This window comes from Agrilus planipennis, unplaced genomic scaffold (assembly GCF_000699045.2).
Source record: "Agrilus planipennis isolate EAB-ADULT unplaced genomic scaffold, Apla_2.0 scaffold19, whole genome shotgun sequence".
NCBI classification, from domain to species: Eukaryota; Metazoa; Arthropoda; class Insecta; order Coleoptera; family Buprestidae; genus Agrilus; species Agrilus planipennis.
This window is the reverse complement of record NW_020438954.1, coordinates 501,715-524,696: the sequence shown is the minus strand read 5'-3', so window position 1 is coordinate 524,696 and position 22,982 is coordinate 501,715. Positions and strand designations below refer to the sequence as shown.

Here is a 22,982-nt window from a genome sequence, read left to right as displayed (position 1 = left end):
AGCTGCTATACAATAATACATTTCCATTTACCTCCTTCTCTATATCCATACAAAATATCTATCAAACAAATAAAATTAAAATTTTCTTTTGAAAAATGAAACCATTCCAACAGTATTTTCTTATGACGTTGTCACGTTCAACTATCGTCAGTAAACCGACTTTACAGATAACCGATTTTTTTTATTTAAAATTGAGGAATTACACTTAGCATTCAACTATCTTTTAAACGTTTACAAATACAAGTTATCTAACATGATATTGTCACGTATTTAAACACCTTCATGACACTATTACTACTTTTATTTAAGTATTTATTGTCTACGTAACACTTCTATTATTAATTAGTTATCCATTCACCACTATATATACACTTTCTCACTTCTTAGCATTGCATCGCCTCGAATTCGTCCTTGTACTAACTAATTTGATTTTGCCACAAATATTTATAGAAACTGGCCGTTTTTCTAGAATGATCCACTATATACCGTCTAGAAACCTGGTCTTCACTGTATATGTTGGGTTTATGTTTGTATTACGGAAAACAGATCATTTTTTGATTTTGCATGATTACAAGATCGTTATTGCATCAAACGATTAAATTAAGGAAATAAACTGCTAAAAATTAAGTCTGAAATATTATCTTGTAGTTTATAAAAAAATTGATAGACGAGTAGCTGATCAAATAACAGAGATAGTTCAAGAAATGACCCTTTAAATAAAGTCTAAAATAGTTGGTAGAACTGTAGTTTGAACCATAAAACAAATTATTCCACTACTACACTTCATAAATAAATGTATCAATGTTTTGGTAACTTCTACGACATGGTTTTATAGATAAAATGCCTGAATTCAACTGATAAAATAATTCTAAACGTTTTGAATTTGACAATACACCAAGGTGTCACCTTTAATTATATTGGAGGTGACCAGTATTCTGTTTATGTTGTGGAATGGTGTTTATACCCGGAAAACGAAACCATGAGTATCAAATTAAATAAACCCTTAACGCCAGGAAGTACCTACAATCTTAAAATCCGATTTACCGGAAATCTCAGTTACTACTATAGAGGATATTATAGAGATTATTACTATGATTCGACGAGCAAGGAAAAGAAATGGATGGCATTTACGAACTTTCAACCAACGGATGCCAGAAGGGCATTTCCATGTTTTGACGAACCGAACTTTAAAGCTACTTTTGAAATAAGTCTCGGGAGGTTGAGAAAATACAACACTTTAAGCAACATGCCTCTCGAAAGAACCGAACCCATGTACGCATAAACCATGTAATAATGTGAAAATTTATTTCATTTTTATCCAAATATTGTTGCTGCAGTCACACCCTCGCCGGGAATCGAACCCGGTGCCTTTAGCTTTACACAATAATTGCTAAGCTACGGGAAGTGACAGCAGCAAAAACGATGAAACAGATTGATCGAACGAATGAATATATCTATTAATTTCATATGAAATATCATATTCTTCCTCATTAATTTGAGGTAATTTATGATGGAAAAAAAATTAAATGACTTTTCACATTAATATTAAAAAAAAAGTAAACGTTCCGGTTCCACAAAAGATATACGCATTTTCTTATTTTCAGGAAGGATCGAGAGGGCTGGGTTTGGGATAGATTCCAAAAATCAGTACGAATGTCGACATACCTTGTGGCTTTCGTTGTGTCTGAATACAAACCTTTGGTCGCTCCAAAAGCCCCTACCAATAATGTGATATTCAAAATTTGGTTTTCGGATCACGAAAACAATCTAGTATATAAACACTACAATTTATGACAATAGTGCCAGAAAATGTTTTTCTATTAATTTTCAGACCAGCTTAGCAGCGAATACGGCCTCAAAAGGGTTAGAATTCTTCGAACAGTACCTTAATATCAAATACGTTCTTCCAAAACTAGATATGGTATCTGTAAACCGATTTCCGGCTGGTGCTATGGAGAATTGGGGACTTATAATCATCTTACACCATTATCTTCTTTATGATCCCAATTCGTTATCGCATTCAAAAGAAACAGCCATTACGAGCGTTATTTTCCACGAGCTAGCTCACCAATGGTTTGGAAATTTAGTTACAATAAAGTGGTGGAGTGATATATGGCTTAATGAAGGTTTTGCCACTTTCATGGCAGCATTAGCAGTTCATCATCTTTATCCTGAATGGGATTCGCTTAATGAAGAAAGAATAAATGATGTTTCAATGATATTTTCTATCGATTGTCTAAACAGTTCACGGCCGGTACTTATCCTGCATGTTTCTGAAATAAGCAACAAGCTTTATAGGGTATTAGCTTTTGGTAGATGCGTCACGAAGGGATAAAAAAAATTGTAACCAAACCATACGACATGGCGATCCGAAACCCCGGTCCTGAGCGTGAATTTACAATGTATAGAGAAATTGCGGTAACAACCAAGCAACTACATCGACGAAAAATGTCGATTGTAGAACAACTGGCATAGTAGACATCAACAGGATACAATAATCCTAATACAAATAATAATCTTTAGAACCTCATTACGATAACAACTCGTTAAATAACTACATAAAATATGCGGTAATATTTAAAGTGCATCTCGGTATGCTATTAAGAACACAAAAGAAAGAAACAATTAACGTTGTGCAAATTTTAATAGGTAAACGGTTAAGATAAGCAATTTTATTAAATTTTAAAACAACCACCGCAAGCTTGCTACTTATTTCAGAAACACCCTGTAAAGCTATCGACATTTATCATATTTCTGGAGAATTGTTTAAATGTTAATATTTATTCCATTAATCGATTCTTCTTATAAATTTTTAACTAAAAATCTAACGTTGAAGTAGTCCAATATCCTGGGGGAAAATGTAGTTTTTAAATAAACAAAAAACATGTAGTTCTGTTATTGTACGAATTCGAGAAATGGTTGATATTTTGTATTAAAGGTCTCTTCACCAGTTAGAACACCTCAAGAAATACTGGATAATTTTGACAGATTGGTGTATCAAAAAGGCTCTTGTCTGGTGAACATGATGTTTCACTTCCTAGGAGAGGAAACGTTTAAAAAAGGAATAACTAAATATTTGGAAGAAAACAAATTCAAAAATGTTGAACAAGATGATCTCTTTCAATTTCTGACAAATGAAGGTCATATAAGCGGTACACTTGCAAGAAAATTCAATGTCAAAACTATAATGGACACATGGACCCTTCAAGCAGGATATCCTGTTATAACAGTTAATAGAAGTTATGAAGACAATTCAACAAAAATAACTCAGGTCAGTCAAAAACTTTTATAATAATTAATTTCACTTTCGAGGCTTACCCAATTTTAGGAGCGATTTTACCAAGATAAAAGTATTTCACCAACAAATGAATGTTGGTGGATACCGTTGACTTATACAAATCAACGCAAAAAAAGATTTGGTAAGACACGTACACGTACAAAGGATTGGTTATCCTGTCCACCAAACACGAAGATTATTAAGAACATTGCGACAAAAAATGAATGGGTAATTTTCAATATTCGGATGGTAGGTTTGTATAGAGTGAATTACGACGACCAAAATTGGGAAATGTTACAATCTACGTTAAATAGTGAATCATACAACGACATACCTGTTTTAAATAGATTTCTGTTAATCGAAGACTCTGCTAATTTGGCAGCTTTAGACAAAATAAGTTACAAGATTTTCTTTGGAATATTACGGTATTTAGACAGGGAAATTGATTATCTTCCGTGGGAAGCAGTATTGAAGAACTCATACCGTTTTAAAATTAGCTTACGTAACACCACCGCGTTGGAATTATATCGCGTAAGTTAAATTAATTCTTTAATGTACTACCGAGAACGAAAAGGACTCGATTTACACAGTACAAATAAAATATTTCAGGAATTTATGAAACGCCTGTTAGAGCCGATAGCGGAAAAGATAAAAGCGATAACAGTTGAGGGACAAGAACCAGGAGAATTGAACAAATTGAAATTGAAGGAAATTGTTTTAGAACTTGCATGCGTTTTTAATACAAGCGCCTGTATGGCAAACGTAGGACAAATGTTCAGAGAGCACGTTATAAGTCCCCGAGTTAATACGTAAGTAAATCTACTTATAACAGGGTTCATACTGACAGAGGCAGATTAATCCCTCCGCTCTTTGGTCAGGTGGTTTCGTGGTCGATGCAAAATGGAACATTTCGTAATATAAAAGAAAAAAATTACTAATGCAATTTACCATTTTACCTTAGCATACCGCAGGAGCTTCGGTCAGTGGTGTATTGTAACGGAATGAAAAATGCTGGTGACAACGAATGGAACTTCTTATGGAGCAAATATAAACAAACAGACGCAATTAACGAGAAAGACGAAATTTTAGAGTCATTAGGATGTAGTGAGAATCCCTCCTTATTGCAACGCTACTTGCAAGTAATTGTTGATGAAAGATCTGGTCTAAGAAAAGGCGATAGTTTAAAAGTATTTAGTGCAGTTGCCAAAAACGAAATGGGATATCAAATTGCCAAATCATTTTTTCAAACCAACGTTCAAAAGATCTTCGAGAGGTAACAGTAATAACTTAGAAATGACGAAATCTAATGCAGTAGAGGGCTGGGTTTGGGATAGATTCCAAAAATCAGTACGAATGTCGACATACCTTGTGGCTTTCGTTGTGTCTGAATACAAACCTTTGGTCGCTCCAAAAGCCCCTACCAATAATGTGATATTCAAAATTTGGTTTTCGGATCACGAAAACAATCTAGTATATAAACACTACAATTTATGACAATAGTGCCAGAAAATGTTTTTCTATTAATTTTCAGACCAGCTTAGCAGCGAATACGGCCCCAAAAGGGTTAGAATTCTTCGAACAGTACCTTAATATCAAATACGTTCTTCCAAAACTAGATATGGTAGCTGTAACAAACTTTTGGAATAGTGCTGTGGAGAATTGGGGCCTAATAATCTTCCGGAAAATGTATCTTATTTATAATCCCAATTTCTTGTCACACTCAAAAATTACAACCATTACGAATCTTATTTTCCACGAGCTGGCTCACCAATGGTTTGGAAATTTAGTTACAATAAAGTGGTGGAGTGATATATGGCTTAATGAAGGTTTTGCCACTTTCATGGCAGCATTAGCAGTTCATCATCTTTATCCTGAATGGGATTCGCTTAATGAAGAAAGAATAAATGATGTTTCAATGATATTTTCTATCGATTGTNAAAAATTGTTATTTGCTGTCAAAGGTCTCTGACAAATATTTTCCTGCCCTGTAAAATAAGGAATTAAACTTTAACTTAAAAAGTTTAACTATACTTTACAAAATATTGTCTTTAGAAACATTTTACAGTAAAAATAAAGTTACCACTAACTTTTCAAAACAATTTTGGAACTATAAAAATTGTTCTTATTTCATTAAAGCGTATCCTGAAATACAACAAAATACATTCATCATAAATAGAAGAATTCAAGAATTGTAATATTAACAAACTCTAATTTTGCCATAAAAACGACTAATACAGAACTTTTTTATTGCTAATCAGAAACGTATCGACAGTCAATTATTATTAACACGTTTCAGTTTTTAGACAATTTTGTAAGTTAACTTTTGCTAATGCAAAATGAAATACTAGTCGAATTATGATTCACTATCGTCAAAAAAAAAAATATGTAAATTTTATACCTACAACTTGTCTAATATTTGTAAGTATATGGGGTTCGTCGCTTGATCCAACGTTGGAGTCTCCGAAACTACCGTTGAAACACTGGTCCATTATAGATATTTCCCAATCGTTTTTTTAAATTAACATTCAAAAAATCTTCGACAGGGAAAACGATAATGTAATATTTACTTATCACTGCAACCAATATTATATTGGTAAGTATTAAAGGATCAAGATCATTAAAAACAGTACAACTGTAGGTACAGATATACAAACGATTAGTGTGCTATTACAAATGAGTTAGACATTGCGGTATTGACAAACAGTATTATATGAAAATAAATAAAATTAAAACAGAAATACTGGTAAGCAAGGGAAGAAAAAGTAGGGAAAGAGGGAATATAAAGATAGGAGACGAAAAATTAGAAAAAGTTGCTGATTTTCGGTATGTAGGAAGTCAGATAACTCAGCCTTCAATAAAAAGAAGTCACTTTTCCAAAAATATTTTTAAAGGTGTATCTTTGGAGCGCGGCGCTATACGGGTGCGAAACATGGACATTAGGCGCGGGGGATAAAAAAAAGTTAAAAGCGTTCGAAATGTGAAATGTTGAGGATACCGTGGATAGAGAAGGTTAGAAATCAAGAAGTATTAGAAAGAATAGGAGAACAGAGGCCTCTACGGAAGACAATAAGACGTAGACGAGGTAGGTTGGTAGGAGACCTTCTCAGACATGAAGCAGAAACAGGAATAAAGAGAAGTAGAAGTAGGTCTAGATTAGATTACTGTTAACAAATACTTAAGGATGTGGAATGTTCTAGTTTTAGGGTAATGCGAAGATTAACTCAGCATAAGAAAGAGTGGTGGTGCGTGTCCAACCAGTCTTAGGACTCACGATTTTATGATGATGATGAAGTATTAAACTAAGTAGCGTTTTTTACTTTATTTCAGGTTAAAGCCAAACGTTAAAGAGTTTTCAGTTTTTTTGTTAGTAATTAGAGAATATATTACTGCCGAAGAGGGATACAAAGAGGTAAGGCAAAATCACTAACTGCTAACAGTACACAAAATGAATATCAATCACTTAAGGTCAAATTCAGTAAAGTCATTAAAGTCAATTGTGCACAGGAAAAAAAATTCTGTACAAACCTTAAATGGACTGTATTTTAGAATAACGTTTTTAAAATTTCACACATACTTATGTATTTTTTTTTATTAATTAGTTCAAGTAGTCTGAAGTCAAAGGTTGATGGGATATTTACTGGAACGAGTATCTAACAAATGTGCGCAAATTTGACCCCGATGAAGTAAATCAAAAATGCTAAACTGTTCATATTTTTCAGTTCAAATTATTCATCTATCAACATAACGCAATATTTTTCAAATTAGGAAATGCCACAGGACGAGCTCTGGAGAATGCCAAGCTCCACATTCAATGGAGGAAGCTAAATCTACATCGCATTGAACAATTTTTAAAGAAACCATAATACTTATACCATTATACTTAAAAATTATAAAAACCTACCTATGTATATACTCTTACGTCAAAACTTTTCGTTAGTATAAGTTGCTTGTTTATATACATTATTTACTACAAAACTGTTACATCTTCATACAGAAAATAAATTGCTACTGTGACTATGTAGGTAAATTAAAAAATGCAGGTTCGCTTATTTACGTTTGGTGTAAAAGGTCTCTGTATTTTTGTGTTTTACATAGTAAAAATGAAATTAATTACAAACACTTATTAAGAGTAAAAAATAGATTAGTTTTTGAAAATGCAATTTACCATTTTACCTTAGCATACCGCAGGAGCTTCGGTCAGTGGTGTATTGTAACGGAATGAAAAATGCTGGTGACAACGAATGGAACTTCTTATGGAGCAAATATAAACAAACAGACGCAATNTATCGACCCTTGTTCTTATTTAATTAAAACATAACAAAATATATTGTTTGAAAAAGAAATAATAGGCATTTAACTTAATAGCGTTGTTTAAATAAACGAAAAATTGTTGCAACTACCTTAATATAATCATACTGTTTTTAGAGTTTTAGATTTAGAAAATACGTTTTATTGAAACTTATTTGTAATTATTGTACTTTGTAATTGCCTATTAAGTAGTAAATGTATAAGTTATGAAGTATGTCATGTGTTCCTAATGTTTACTTTGGTAGCCTTGAAGAATTCCCCAATCTAGGGCGAAACTTTATTTACCCTATCAGCTCTAATTTCTGCAAATTTTTAGATGAATTGACAATTATTTTGTATTTGGAAATAAAATAAAGAAGTTTATATTGTATTTTATATCCATAAAAGAACGAAAACGAGAAGATGGCTAGCTGCCACAAAGTTTGAACCAACATATGTCAGAGTAGCATTTCCGTTTTGATGAACCAATTTTTAAAGCAACTTTCGAAATAAGTCTTGCAAGGCTGGGGAAATACAGTTCATTAAGTAAAAGTAAATGTTATTAAATTTCTTGCATACTGCCGAAAACCGCGTTAAAATTGGCTAGGAAATAGCTATACTATTCTTTTCAAAAGTTTAAAACAGGATGGCGTCTAATCTTTGAATTCTCTTTACTTCTACATTCCAAAGGGGATTCCCACGTGATGCAGGTGTAATTTAACCTAGTTTCTATGTAAACATAATGGCTGCCGTCTAATCAGCCAATCAGATGCATTGTAACTTTGCATCCCCAAAAAGTTAGTCACCCACAATACTATTGGAGGGTGTGTTTTGTTGCGTCAAATATGGATTTATAATTACGTAAATTAAGTTATTTTGAATTCATTTAATTTGAATACGAAAATAAATAATAAAAGTAGTGTTTCTTAGTCCTGTGTTATTAAGGTCCTAAGGTATTTTGAGGATCCAAACGCTTCAGGGAATAGCCAATGTTGGCGGATTCCGCTGCTGTATAAGTGGATTACCTACCTCAACAGAAATTGAAAAACTTTTCATTAGTATTTGAAATAACACATTTGAGCGCCAAAGTGCTCTAATTAACAATTTATGCAACACACACTACACCTTTATACAGAAGTCGCACAAAAAGTTTCCAAAGACACTACAAGGAACATCAGAAAAGTTTTTGTTATTATGTATTATTTTTGAAGGACGATCTACATACTTTGCATAAACTACGAATTTTTTGTTAACAAAAAACAATACTCTTATTACAATACAAGAAAACTTTATGTTAACCGCTAAAACAATTATATAAATAATATTATGATGTGATCATTGACTATATTATTTTTAAACAATTCTTTTATCTTCTTATGTGCAATAAGATTATAATTAATTATATTATATTATAAACAAATTAGCAAAGTATGTAGATTATTATACTCTTATCTTATTATGTAACAAGAGCAAAGATAATATAAAGATAAATTAATTAGAAAAGAAAACACTATCATATACGTTTGTAATACTTTATTTAGGAATATTATGTACTTTTTGAAACAAATGTGTGATGAGCAACAAATTATTATTATTATTATTCTTCACATAATTTGGGAACCTAATTTAATTTCTCAATTCATTAATGTAGAAGATAATAAAGAATTATGATACAATTTCAAGTGTGTCATCTGCCCACCTTAAGAACAGAACAAAACTTAGAACAAAAGTGGATTTATACACGATGTATGTATGCATGTATTTATGTGTTGGCGAACGTTTTTCCGTTAAATAAAGCAACAACAAGAAGCATTACTATTAGAATGAGTCTCGATCGTAACAGTACAAGTTCATACTCGACTTCTTCTCTGATTTATCACATGGAATCACTAATTTTGTACTTCTAAAAAGAAATACCTAAGCCTCTCTTCTCTAAGCGATCGATTGATTAATCATCTAGTATCCTATCGGTTACTTTCGAGTAGAACAGTAAATAGGGTGTGGAAGTTGAATTTGGCTTAAAACTAAGTACGTCTTCGAATTCTCGTCTGGTGATAAGGCGAACGTTTTCATCGTCACATTCCAACCACAGGTCGTCCTGTATTTGCCATTTCTCCAGTGCCTTCTTTGTACAATTATTTATAACATTTTCAAAAACGTTCCTGTTCAGCTTAATACCACAGCAGTCGATGCTTCTGCAGAAAGAATTCTGGCTTTTTGATGGAATTAAACCATTCTTTGTATCAATTATTGTACTGCTGAGTGTTCTGTTTTTTATATACTTGAGAATGTTTAGCGATTTTTCGCTGCTGCTTGCTGAAAGGCTGCCTTTAGGCGCATCTCTGGTGCAGCCCAGATAATCTTCTGAGTGATCAGTTAATCTCACATATGATATGTAATGGCCTGATGCCATTGTTCCACCAAGATGCATTATTACACAGCAGAGATTGTAACGGTGCAGGGCAGGCCCATCTTCCATCTGGCAGCACCTTTCGCAAAAGCATTCTAATTCGAGTGGCGTTGGCAAGTAAGAATTAACTTTCTGGATTCCTGCAACAGAAGTTGTGAATCTTTTAAGCTGTAAAACCATGATGTTTGGAAGTTTCTCAAAGGAAACTTCGCGACTTGCTTCGTTGTATCGTTTACATTTTTCGCAAAGATATTTATTGGAATCACACAGTTTTTCATATGTAACACATGCTTTCCTGTAGATCTCACTGGGACTTGCATCAAAATTTTCGTTGGTATTAATTGGTACTGGGATGTCATAGAAAGGTTCCTTTCTTTCTGTAACGCTTTCGCATTCCAGACATTTGGTCCTCCTCAGTGTAATTCCTTCAAAATCTTCTGCTACAAAATTGTAGCCTATCTTTCTTCTTGAAATATCAATTGGATCACCTGCAATAGCATCTTCAGCATAAGCATTGCCTTCTTCAGAACGATCTTCATTTTGCACATCTTTTGCATTTTTATCCTTCTTTTTGTTGGGTTTTTTCCAAGAACGGCGAACATTAAAGAATTTGCTGCTGGATGATGATAAATTGGATGACTCTGCTTCATATAAAATTTCAGGATTGTGTTGTATATGCTGTGCCAACAAATCGCACGTTTCTCTAATGTTGTCAAGAAGATAAACAAGAAGCTCATGTGCATCTTGTTGGTGATTACCTTCAAATATGTAATTGGCTTCCCGGATTGCCTGAAGCAATGCAGATGGTTGATATGTATCTGAGAGTTCTTTAACTTCAAAGTTATGCATCATTACAAAAAGTTCATGGAGCTTTTCTGTCACAATCTGAACTTTGAGTTTGGGAATAACATCGTTACTGCTACCAAGAGAGAGGAGATCTTTACTGCTTGTACTGCGTGAACTAGGGCCTGAGGAAGAGGTTATATTTCGTCCTAACGACGAACTTTTTGCTTTATTGTGGGAATAACGAGCATCTATCAAAGCTAAATCGCCAATAAGATGGTGAAGATTATGTAAAAATGTTGGTGCAAAGCGAAGAGTATAAATGACACTGTTAAGGAAGCATGTGTTACCCATATTTGATAGGGTTGCCACAGGGCACTCGAGTACGGCATCACCAGAGCTTCTGTAGTTGTCATTAGAACCCCGATATCCGTTTAACATGTCTTCAAAGAGTTGCTTCTTTGTAGGGACGACTTCGTGCTCGGTGGAATGTCTACGTTTAAGCTTTAACGAGAATCGCTTGTTCTTATCAGAAGGATTTAAGTTGTCCCCAGTGAGAAGACGTCTCGATGCCTTTTGATGAAAGGAAACTTGCTCATCCTCCAGAACTGTCATCTTCTATAGCATACCTACGAAAATTCATATAATCACTGTCAATGTCACTACTTGACGCGACCGAGAATGTTTCTTACATGTGTGTTACTATTATTAATCCTTTATAATGTTCACAATTGTTTATGGATCTGGAACGTTACAACGCGACGTACTAATCACCTGTTGGAAATTTTTGGGTCAAACAACCAAAAGATGACCAAAAGGTACTAATTGACCTTTAAAACTTCACACAAAACAAAAATCACTAATAAATAAAACAAGGGTTTTAAAATGTCCCTAATTTTTGCACGCCACAAACTTCTTTCACATCAGTGTTCATCTTGATTTACTGTTGTGTCTCTTGTCACATGACACTAATGAGTGAATCAACAACCGCCAACCGGCACTGAACACGTAGAAATGTCTTGTATATTATTTTAGCATATTAAACAAGTTATTTTAAAAGATGATTTATCTTAAATTAGTATTGTTTAAGTTTGTTTATTTCTACTACCGAAAATCTTCAAAACTAAAAAGTTACAGTAATTTAAACTATTATTCTGTGAACAGATTACACAGAATTGATTGTAATCAATAGTACCTAATATATTAAAATAAGTAATGATAGTTTTGTTTAATTTAATTACATAATTTATTTAAATGCAAAATCTAGAAAATGTTTGCTAAATGGCGAGTTTCGTCAAAGGTATTCAAGGTATTCACAAAATGTCGGTTGGCCATTTTATGAACAAAGCCCAGGAGCAAAACAAACGCGTAAAACTTTGCTAAACAACATATTTCTCGTTTATTTTTAATTGATACGGCATTTTAGTTTGTCTCAGTATTACAATAAAAAGATTTTCGTTAACATTATTTAATACACAAAGTAAATTAAAAAGAGGCTTAATTCAGTCCAACTCTGCAATTAAATATGAATATAAGTCTTTAAACTTTATTTGTATTTTTTTATTAACTATGTTTAACGAAAGTCTTTAAACTAGACTTAAAGAAAATTAGAAACACAATCAGTAATTTTCAAAAACATAATTGAATAATTTTACCAGGCAGTTTTAAATAAAGCGCCATTGTTATTTTCACACCGTAATTTAAATATCATTTGCAATAATAAATGATGGTATTATTTTATATAATACTAATTACAAGAACTTACTGTATGTACTTTGTAATCAATGACAAAACTTATTGTTTAACTCTTGTATGTGGAAGGAAAGGCGTCGCCTGCTTACAAAGGTTATACAGTAATTTGTGACACTAATTACAAAGTACATACAAAAATTGTTATAAATAACAATTAATAATATAAGGAAATTAAGACCTCCTCAAATAATTAAGAATGATTCACAAGTATTTCAATCATTAATAAACAGAGGTATAACGAATATGCGAAACTATTCCAAAATAAATTTTTGTAATTTTTAAAAAACTTTTTGTTAAATTACGTTGTTTCCAAACAAGAATTTTTTTAATTGTATCCTAATGCAAGTATTAGACATAATACGTTTAAAAAGTATGAATATTTTCATTCAAATTATTCATATTTTTAAAATGGGGCACACAAATTTATTTAACTTTTGATTTAAGCTTGGTAAAAAAATAACACCAGAAGCAAATTTCTATCGAAGTTTGATTTAATCTAGGAATTTAAATGAGAATGTAGAATGTTCATTTGTTTTCAAATCATGTTGTTATTAAGTACGAAACTTTATAATAATACACATTATTATGTACAGGTCTTATAGATATTAATATAAATCATTGCAAATAACTTACCATTTACGTATTCGTACTCTTCTTGCAGATTTTTAAATTTAAAACACTAACAAACACTCGCAAAACTGCACAGTATAGTCACCGATAAAAGACATGTAGAATAAACAAGCTCGTGTTAGCCGAATAATCGTTTAATGTCACCTTTATAAATGAATTTTATCCAAGATATCGCGATTGTTATTTCTTGGTTTTTATAGATGCTTTTAAAACTATGTATAAAACTTTGTGTTAATACGGTGTCTATTCATGAAATATATTTGCACGTAGATACTTTAGAAAATAGAAAAACAAATATGAAGTAAAAGATTTCTTTCTAGTACTCTAATTTAGCTTTTGAGATCATAGCAAACGCAATTTAGATATTTGATATCTAAATATGATTGTTTTGGTTATGAAATTAAAAAAAAAGAGTTACCATTTCTGCAACGAGGCATTTGTTTTTAAAACTTACATCTACACATTTACTTGCTCAACAAATATGTGACAAAAGTAGTATTTTAATAAATTATAAAAATATGTAACGGTGACAATTTATATGTATATGAGAAACGAAAATGATGATAAAACACTAATAAGAAGTACTGTAGGTACTTGCCTACTGTATACTATAAATGTATCTTAAAAATAGTCAGTAATTGTTTTACCTGTTGTCTATGTATACTTTGGTATTGGTGCAAAATTTGTTTATATGACATAGTGGTCATTATGATCTTGGAGCCATTTTTCAACAGATCGATAATTAATCTTCATCCAGTTAATGTTGTTCTTGACTATTTCCACTGCGTTATCAAAGGCTTGCGCTGATGCTCCTAACGAATCCCAATTCTCCTTTCTGAATTTAAGGAGTTCTTCCAGTTGTGATTCCGTATTCATAAATATCGTCAAATCTTCTACCATCTTGCTAATAGTGTTAAATGCAGATCCATAACTAGTAAAATTATTTAGAGTTAGTTAAAGACTCGTAAGTTGTGAAAGACAACATTACGAGATGCAAACAACATAGACTTTTTTAATTTGTTTGGTTACTAAGTATTAAAAACAATGTGTATATATGTATAACTAAAGAAAATTCAGAAATTGTCAAAAACTTTGTGTCCTACCACTGTATATCGTGGGAGTATTTCTAAAGAATTTGTAATTTTGAATTTAAGGCATGCGTGGCGCCATCCGACGTTTATTCATGAAAGTTAATAATACGAAGGTTATTCCAAATGTTTTCTCCAAAATACAAAGGATGTACGAAAAGTTTTTGCGTTTATGTGTAAATATCGAAGTAGTATAATACGTAATTAAAAACCGAGCCTAAAATAATGTTTTTAAAATTCTAGAACAATAAATTTCTATGTTGCTTGCTGTGAGTTAGTTACAATGGTAAAATAAATGCATTAAATTATATTTTTAGTAAAGCTAATCTACTTCTAATGTAAAATGGGATGCAAGAAACATATAGAAAATAATTAATGATTACAATTTCACGAAAAAAGTGTAAAAGAATATAAAGCAAGAACATTATCAACAAAAAAAAAAAACAAAATTTGATCGTATTCGACAAATACTAAAAGGATTTTAAAAGATAATAAAAAATGTACGATTTTTTTCTATAGAACAATAAAAAACATTACGAATGCTTAACTGTAAATGTTAAATGGCAAGTGCAAGTTGAATGTACTTACTACTCATTAATTTGTTTCCAGTTGGTCAACAAGAAATTAAATGCAATGCTTTGGCCTATGTAATTAGAGGCAACGGCTCTAAATACTCGAGGTCCATCTTGTTTCCGAATTCCAGATTCATTCTTTATCATGTAATCTAAATACCTAAAAAGGAAAAGAATTAAATTAAATAAAAAGAAATATTTACAATTGTTTTCAATATAATATTTTACCTTGATAAAAGCCAAGGTTTAGAGGCACAACCTAAGGCGTTGAGGATGGTTTCTTTTTCCGAAATGGAGGTTGTTGTGAGGTACTGTTCATAAGCAAAGTTCCACTCTGGTTCAGAGCCTTCTCGAATGGCAGTGCAGAAAATGGTTTCTTGTGTATTTGCTGTAATTCTGAAAGAGAAAATCATTACGTACTTTTTAAATTTTCATAAATATTTAACTTTAAAATGCTGCCCAAGAATATTGTCTAACCCTGAGAATGTGTCTCCAGAAGCTAAAGGATAAGAGTTTGCTTTTAGTGAATTTTTTGCCATCTTTCTGGTAGTAGCATAATTCCACGCTCATAAAATTTTTGGTCTTTGCTGGCAAAAAACTGATCGAGGGGGTTTTTGACCTCCTCATTTGAGGTGAAGGTTTTACCGTCTAAAAAATTTTGGAGTGACCGGAACAAATAATAATCCGATGGTGCCAGGTCTGGAGAATATGGTGGGTGTAGCATTGTATCCCATTCAAGCTGTAAAAGCTTTTGGCGAGTGACCAAACTTGTGTGAGGTCTCGCGTTGTCTTGGTGAAACACTACACCTTTCCTGTTGATTAGTTCTGACCTTTTCTGTTGAAGTGCATCATTCAGTTTGTCCAGCTGATGACAGTAGACTTCCGAATTAATCGTTGTGTTATCCGGTAAAAGCTAAAAAAAAACGATTCCTTTAAAATCCCACCAAACAGACAGCATCACCTTTTTTTGGTGAATATCGGCTTTGGAAATGGTTTGAGCCGGTTCATCTTTTTTGCTCCATGACCTCTTGCGTTTGACGTTGTTGTATACAACCCATTTTTCGTCCCCAGTGATGATGCGCTTCAAAAACGGATCATTTTCGTGACGTTTGAGAAGCGAATCGCAGACGTCAATGCGGCGACACAGATTTCTCTCTGTGAGAACATGGGGAACCCATACATCGAGCTTCGAGGATAATCCCAGGCCTTTCAAGTGGTCATAAACTGTTGAATTTGATAAATTTAACCTCAATCCGATCTCACGTGTTGTTATTCGCCGGTTCACATCAACTAATGCCTTTATCGCGTCTTTATCAGCTTCAACCGGCCTTCCCGAACGTGGTGCATCTTCGACATCAAAATTGCCGGATCGAAATTTAGCGAACCAGTTCTGGCACTGGCGTACTGTCAACACACCTTCTCCATACACATCAGTCAATTTCTTTCTGGCTTGAACAGCATTTTTACCCTTTCTGTAGTAAAACAGTAAGATATGTCGAAAATGCTGCTTATCGCTCTCCATATTTAAAAGGGCACCAACCAAAAACTACTGCGTAGAATTAATTGGAATTTTTCACACACAAGCCTTGCTATATGAGTTCTCAAAGCATATAAAAATTATACGGCTTAAATGTGAAGTTGGGTGCAAAAGAATACAATTAAATCATCTGTCGGGAAAAAACGAAATGACTTTCCGAACAACCCAATACATTAACTACATTTAGTAGTAGATAGAAAGAAACTTGTAGATACTCTTCAGCTTCTGGAGATGAATGCGAAACACAATCAATAAGTTTAATAGATCGTCGACTTACTCCTGTGATCCTTGACCAGACATCAAATTTCGGAATCGATGCCTTGCTGTGGCAACACATCTAGTTTCAGGCCTCTTACATGCCCACTTTATTACCGTCCTCCTTATCCTTTGAACTAAATAAGGATGCGTAGGAGAATCCTCAAAGTCAACGTTATCAAACGCAAAAGAGAATATTGTAGACAAGAAAATCTGCAATTTAGGTAGAGAATATTAGTAGTAGGTATCTTAAAAAAAAAAGAAATGTTTGTCGACTTACGTCAAAATCTCCAAAGGCGGGAGTGGAATATAGCACATTGTACAAATACTCAAATTTCGTAAATGCGACGTGCATAGGAAGGAACGTGATGTCTTTGTCTTCTAAACTGTGCTTTTTGATAAGTTTTAACGGTATATCGTAGTCAAGAAGACCGGCTCTTGCTAGGTCCATTGAATCACTAATTAATTGTGCCTTTATCGTCGTCGGGAACGACATGATGTTCTCTGTCAGTGCTCTCCAATTTTGTTCGTCATAATTTACAATATAATATCCTTAGAAAGAAAAATATACTAAGGTGCATTAAACCACAACCACACATTCACAGTGTTCTTTGCTCATAGTTTTTGGGATTGAATTTCATTGTTTTAGTATGAGCTTTGGTATTATATACTTTGTTTCGGTAATTACTTCCTAATTGTTCTTTACTTTGGCAGAAAACGTCTTTAAATAGATAAAAAAGTATTTTAACATTGACTTGATATTGATAATGATCCAGTTGGAACAATATTTGTTTCAAATAACACTGCACTGAAATTCATTAAATCGTTCTCCAGATTTAATGCAACAGATGAACTGATCCCTGGTCTGTTTGTTGTCATGATTTTCAAAAATTAATTGAAAGGGTCTCGGCACTGATGGTTTAAGAGTCATAATAGCAGAAAGTATTAAATTTGGACGGTTGTAAATTGGTCATCATCAAAACTAAACAAAAATGACTTTTGGGAAAACAATATTTCTCTTCCATTCTTCAAAATCATTCAAAACTCTTTGAAGAGGTTTTCATTGTTGTAAAGAATAATTGAGGAGAACTTGGGGAAACAAGTATTCAAATCTAGTTTATAGTTTCAAAGTAATGATGCAATCCATAAGGACGAAGTCATGAAAAAGGAAGAATTTGAAATACCTGTCTGATGTGGGTTGACAAGCCACCATCTGTTTGCTTCAATTTCGAAGTTCTTTCCGGTTTCCTTTTTCAACCATTGCTTAGGAGACGTATCGTCAAAATTGGTACGAAGATCGGTAGTATAAGACAACGGCACCCACCACAAGGTATCCTCGGCAAAGCTTTTGTCAAAAGTAAACCGTTTCTATGCCAAAAAAATATCATAAAAGAAACTACCCCAACGCCATTTTACGTGTTCAATTTCAAACCTGAGAAACGTCGACTCTTTTACCATTTCTAACAGCCGTGACTACTGGAAAACCTGACTGTACAGTCCAAGAATCCATAATTTCTTTTATGGACAGATCATCATGAAGATTTCCGTCTTCGTGAGCTTGTTGGGTCAACACGTCCCATAAATCATCCCGTCTTGCGTTAGAATAAGTAAATGTGTGTAAATACTTGATAAGTCCTGCTTTGAAGGTTCTTTCGCCAAGGAAGTTGTTTATCATTCTAATAATGGAAGCACCTGCAGTAGCATTAGTAGTATATTAGAACGATTAGTACTAATAAATGTTATATAAAATGTATTCACCCTTAGAGTAGGAGATGGGATCAAACATCTGCCTTATTTCGTCTGTAGAGTGAACTGTAAAGGTCAGAGGGTGTGTCGACTTTAAGGAATCAATTGCGAAGGCCTTGTGAACTTCTGTCATGATAAATTCAGTTAAAATGTTCCAATCGGGAAACACCTATCGCGTATATTATTCGCATTAAGGGGGATTTTATTGTGTGAAGTAAATGCACTTACAAAATTAACTCCGTAATACAGTAAGTAGCTGGCGAAACCTTCTTTTAGCCATAAGTCGTCCCACCATTTAGGGGTAACGAGGTTTCCAAACCACTGATGGGCCAATTCGTGGGCTAAAACGGTAGCCACAGCTCTTTTGTCTTCGACTGTAGATATCTTTTCGTCGAATAGTAAAACAGCTTCTCTGGATTAAAAAATAAAGAGACTTATTTTTCTAGTCAAGGTTTTTAATTGTGTAGTCTTGAAGAGTTATTGGTTCTCGATATCTTCAGGCGATTCCTTGATGAAGATCGCAATCAGTGGATGCTCTTCATCAAAGAAATTCCTGAGAATTGTACCTGGTTCTTCAAGACGATGGTCTAAAATCTAAAGAAGAAACACCTTGTTGTTTACCTGAAGGTAATCAAGCCCCAATTTTCCATAGCATTAAATCCAAAATCAGGCACTGCAACCATGTCGATTTTGGGCAAGGGATAATCGATGCCGAAATATCTTTCGAAATACGACAAAATTCTTGGTCCAATGTCCATAGCCAATCTCGTCTGTTCTAACGCGTCTCTCCTGCTCCAAATGGTGAACAGTTTTTCCGATGAATTGAACCGGAAAGGCTGCAAATCGCTTACTACAAAAGCAACAAGGTACGAAGACATTTGAGGCGTTTCTTTGAAGTGATCCCAAATCCAATCTTTTCTGTCGACTCTACAATCAGGAGTGTCACAATATTGCTAAGTTTTGCTGGATTAAGTAGAGACTCACACAACAACGCTTTCACGTTTTGGCATGTTTGATAATGAAGTCATATTTGATGGTCTAGCGATACTGACAGTGTATTTTGCTTTGAAAGATGGTTCGTCGAAGCACGGGAAAGCCCTTCGGGCATCTGTTGGGGAGAATTGGGTGCTTGCTATCCATCTGCAAACCCATTTGTAGATTAAAAAAGGCTAGACGTTGCAGAGTTTAAAGATTTAAGCCGAGAATTATATATAAATGCATTTAATTGTGTTGCATTCTTTTGTTAATTGTTCAGAACAGAAGAAGTTAATTCTCTATTATTATGAAATTAAACTGACCTCATTACATTTAATATTAATGAAAACTGGTAAGACACAATGAGACACTTGGGCTGAATGTGAGAGAATAATCTTTAACTGAACTTTTTTAACATATGGAGAATAAAGATGGATCAATATTTATTGGAGATACGTAGAAGTATCTGTATCACTTATATTTTTATCATACCTGACATCTTTTGTATTAGAATCAATGTAAGAACTCCTGTAAAACCCTTGCATGTAATCGTTGAGTTTTCCATTGTATGTGATGGCTATTTGATACTGATCTCCTTCTTTTAAGGATTCCGCTAAGGATATTATGTATTTTTGCGACTCGTTATCATATTTTTGGTCGCTTACTTTTACACTTTTGTCATCACTTACACGTTTAACAGCTACGGAATGTTGGTTTATCTCTATGTCATTAATATTTAGCTCTATTTTGTTAGTCGATTCTGTAACATTCACATTTATTTGTACTGCGCCGTTTGTTGTGAAATTTCCTTCCTCAAGGAATGGTATTATTTGAAGTCTAAAAATAAAAATGAAAATACATACAATTTCGATACCCAGTCGGTTTTGGGAAATTTACAAATGACTATGGATAATGTTTAAAGAAGAAGAAAAACTGTTTCGCTTGACAAAATAAATCAATACAAATTCATCAATTAAAGTTATTGCTTTTTCAAGAAAAAGACACAGAAAGTAGTAGACCGATTCTACACTTTGCTAGTGTAATTCTAAGAATGTCTTTATGGTCTTTTGTGATCAAATTTCAAAGTGAGAAAATAAATAAGTCATTAAAAATGTTTACATTGTTATTGAGTTAAGTTTGTGAAACAATTCAATGATATCATTAATTAGTTATTGACTCGTAAGGATTCTAATTTAACCATAAATAAAGGAATTGTTGTTTATGATACCAATGTATGAACTATTTTCAAGGAGAGAAGCACTTTCTTAAACTAACTCCAACGTTTTACCTTTTGATGGAATACTTTATCAAAGAAATTAATTTTTTTTGAAAAGAAGATTTCAATATAAGTAGCAAAGCTGAAAAAAGGAAGTGATGCGAATTTTCATAACGTTTTAAAGATTAACACTAATTTATTTCGGTTGTGGATATATGCTATTAGATATCCATCTCGTTCTATCTATTTTAAAAAATGATCGCATCGGCTTCCCAAAGTTTATTATGAACAGAAAACGTAAATAAAACTGAAATTAGACTTTACGACTGCAGACAACTAAAATTCACGGTGGAAGACCACCGGCTCGTACTATTTTAATGTTCGATTTTCTTTTATGTGTTCTTGTTTGTTTCTTCCTTATGCCTTTCACACTATTATCAAAAGTAGGCTATGCTTTTTTTACTGCTTCCTTGCCTGTTCCAATTAAGTAGATTAAGAGTGCCATGCATCTTTTCTTTGTTTAGGAATAATGCTTAGTATTTCAGGAAAAACAAGGAGAACAATTATCTTTGGAATCCGTAAAGTTAAGATAAGAATTTTATTACATTACTTTATGGTGATTTTCGATATCGGTATTGGCCTGATTTTTGATTTTTAGCGAGCTTTTTATAGACTAGTTCCAACCTTTTCAACAAATTGCTATTTGATACAGTGACATAATTACCTATGTCAGGTGAAAGAGCATTTTCAAAAAGTTTAGAGAGACAAGACAGGAATGTTAATGAGATATTTGGATGAAAAGATAGTTGAAGATAAGGGTTGATCAAAATTGAAGAAGTTTTTTGTTTTTTGTTGGAAAAGCATAAGCAAAAATAGGAGAAGACATAAGAGAAATAGCCTTCTGTCAAACTATTCGAAATTTTAGATTCTGGCAATTCTCAACGTGTAGATTAAAAGTCTTAATGGGCTCTAAGTCGTCAAAGCTGACAGTAATGTTTAACAAAGTCCTTTTCAATTAAAAAAACTGAACCCATGGCGCAGCGTTACCATGAAATTTATATTCCGTTTACAAGAAAGTAAAAATAAGAATAATTTTCCTGATGAAGTTTCTATTGAATTGAATTGAAACACATCGTAATGGAATGTACAAAATGTTTATCAATACTAAAATTTTCTTAAGAAACTTTAGGTAGGGAATATTGTCATTGTCATTGTTTTCCAAAAATACCCTTTCTTATGTAAATTTACCTATAGTGTAAGGGTTGTATACTTCGTGGAAGCCTTGCAGGTCCATCTTTAACAACTGCTTTCCTTAAAGCTTCGGGAGTAGCTTCATTTGGACAATAAGGTAATAAAAAGTATGTTAATAAGGCCGCTAATGCTATGAGAATCATTGCTAACAATACTAAAAGGCCACAAACTATTTTCGAAATAACTAAATCCCCTTTTGAAGTCCGATTGACCGTGTACTTCTTCTGATTACTATTGTTTTCTAGCTCCGCTGTTGTAGGTACACCTGCAATGAAAACAAGAATGATTAGGTACATGATGACAATAACTCAAAATCTATTTTTTATATAAAAAAGACACATATTCAAACTGTATATCAATAGCAGAACATTAGAACTGAAAATTTATTGTAAATCACTTCATTATACAAAATCCAGTAAGATAGTAATGCACTGCTTTAAGTATTTATTTAGTTGATTGCTAATTCAAAATCAAAATGGTACTTATTGGCAAAAAATGAGAAGCTTGGTAGTTAGTACCATACAGTAAAGCCCATTAGAACTGAAAACAGGATGTTCTACTTGAGTATTGTTTCAGATTGGGAACTACCCTCACACTATTTATGAATCAATCAAAACTTTATCGACATTTTGGTGAACTAATTCTAAAATATATTTTTACTGAGTATGTATGAAGAATTATCTATATACAGCAATGAATGTATTGGAAATTTTTCTATTGTAAAGAACCAATAAAACTAAATGATATTAGTACGATAATTGTAGCACATAAATCTAGACAATACACTTAATTTTAAACAGAATTCATGATTTATATCTAATCAAGAATAATGAGATTAGAAAATTCTTCAGTTAAATATATTGTACCTATACAGTTAGTTATTTATTAAATATTTTTGGGCAGTATTACAGATATTTCTGATAATAATTGGATTAATTAACTGAAAATTTAATTCTCTAGTAAATTAAATGATCTTTTTGACAACTTACGTTATTTTATTGTCATAAAAGTTGACGTACCTACTATAAAGAACTAAGAAAACAATTTTAGACACTCTCGCCTAAAACTAACGATTATTGAAACTGTTTACATACCCATCTCTTCCGTAAAATGAACAACAATAACGGAAAAATATAACCAGTTTTACAGAAAAAATTTAAAGCTAGTAGGTTGACATATTCGAGGATTTTGTCTCTCGAATAA

General features: G+C 32.8%; 4 protein-coding genes across 4 annotated transcripts; 2 read left to right on the top strand and 2 right to left on the bottom strand.

Annotated features, from left to right (window-relative positions):
* Positions 1-178: 178 nt before the first annotated feature.
* Positions 179-4,554, top strand: LOC112904580 (aminopeptidase N-like). The gene is made up of 7 exons (XM_025974894.1): positions 179-1,272; positions 1,605-1,770; positions 1,832-2,254; positions 2,939-3,271; positions 3,329-3,808; positions 3,887-4,086; positions 4,239-4,554. Exons 1-7 carry the CDS (start codon positions 980-982, stop codon positions 4,552-4,554), a joined length of 2,211 nt encoding a protein of 736 aa, XP_025830679.1. The 5' UTR covers positions 179-979.
* A 16-nt stretch (positions 4,555-4,570) lies between these two features.
* Positions 4,571-5,246, top strand: LOC112904579 (leucyl-cystinyl aminopeptidase-like). The gene is made up of 2 exons (XM_025974893.1): positions 4,571-4,747; positions 4,809-5,246. The coding sequence occupies exons 1-2, from the start codon at positions 4,571-4,573 to the stop codon at positions 5,244-5,246; spliced, it is 615 nt and encodes a 204-aa protein (XP_025830678.1).
* A 3,836-nt stretch (positions 5,247-9,082) lies between these two features.
* On the bottom strand, positions 9,083-11,738 carry LOC108743802 (ubiquitin carboxyl-terminal hydrolase 1). The gene is made up of 2 exons (XM_018479401.1): positions 11,450-11,738; positions 9,083-11,386 (listed from the first exon to the last, which is right to left on the bottom strand). Exon 2 carries the CDS (start codon positions 11,370-11,372, stop codon positions 9,513-9,515), a length of 1,860 nt encoding a protein of 619 aa, XP_018334903.1. The 5' UTR covers positions 11,373-11,386; positions 11,450-11,738; the 3' UTR covers positions 9,083-9,512.
* A 1,815-nt stretch (positions 11,739-13,553) lies between these two features.
* On the bottom strand, positions 13,554-22,892 carry LOC108743921 (aminopeptidase N). The gene is made up of 14 exons (XM_025974925.1): positions 22,874-22,892; positions 21,777-22,044; positions 19,805-20,149; positions 19,322-19,477; positions 18,959-19,264; positions 18,566-18,749; positions 18,350-18,506; positions 18,024-18,283; positions 17,776-17,959; positions 16,872-17,143; positions 16,614-16,804; positions 15,028-15,195; positions 14,816-14,959; positions 13,554-14,070 (listed from the first exon to the last, which is right to left on the bottom strand). The coding sequence occupies exons 1-14, from the start codon at positions 22,875-22,877 to the stop codon at positions 13,827-13,829; spliced, it is 2,883 nt and encodes a 960-aa protein (XP_025830710.1). The 5' UTR covers positions 22,878-22,892; the 3' UTR covers positions 13,554-13,826.
* Between the last annotated feature and the right edge of the window lie 90 nt (positions 22,893-22,982).

What these genes read in the sequence shown, in the direction of transcription:
- LOC112904580 (XM_025974894.1), top strand. Translation starts at nt 980, where the DNA reads ATGAGTATCAAATTAAATAAACCCTTAACGCCAGGAAGTACCTACAAT. An exon ending in CTCGAAAGAACCGAACCCAT is followed by an intron (nt 1,273 to 1,604) that starts GTACGCATAAAC and finishes TCTTATTTTCAG; the next exon opens with GAAGGATCGAGAGGGCTGGG. An exon ending in GTCTAAACAGTTCACGGCCG is followed by an intron (nt 2,255 to 2,938) that starts GTACTTATCCTG and finishes TTTGTATTAAAG; the next exon opens with GTCTCTTCACCAGTTAGAAC.
- LOC108743802 (XM_018479401.1), bottom strand. Translation starts at nt 11,372, where the DNA reads ATGACAGTTCTGGAGGATGAGCAAGTTTCCTTTCATCAAAAGGCATCG.
- LOC108743921 (XM_025974925.1), bottom strand. An exon ending in TGTATTACGGAGTTAATTTT is followed by an intron (nt 18,507 to 18,565) that starts GTAAGTGCATTT and finishes TATACGCGATAG; the next exon opens with GTGTTTCCCGATTGGAACAT. An exon ending in CCGCCTTTGGAGATTTTGAC is followed by an intron (nt 16,805 to 16,871) that starts GTAAGTCGACAA and finishes CCTAAATTGCAG; the next exon opens with ATTTTCTTGTCTACAATATT.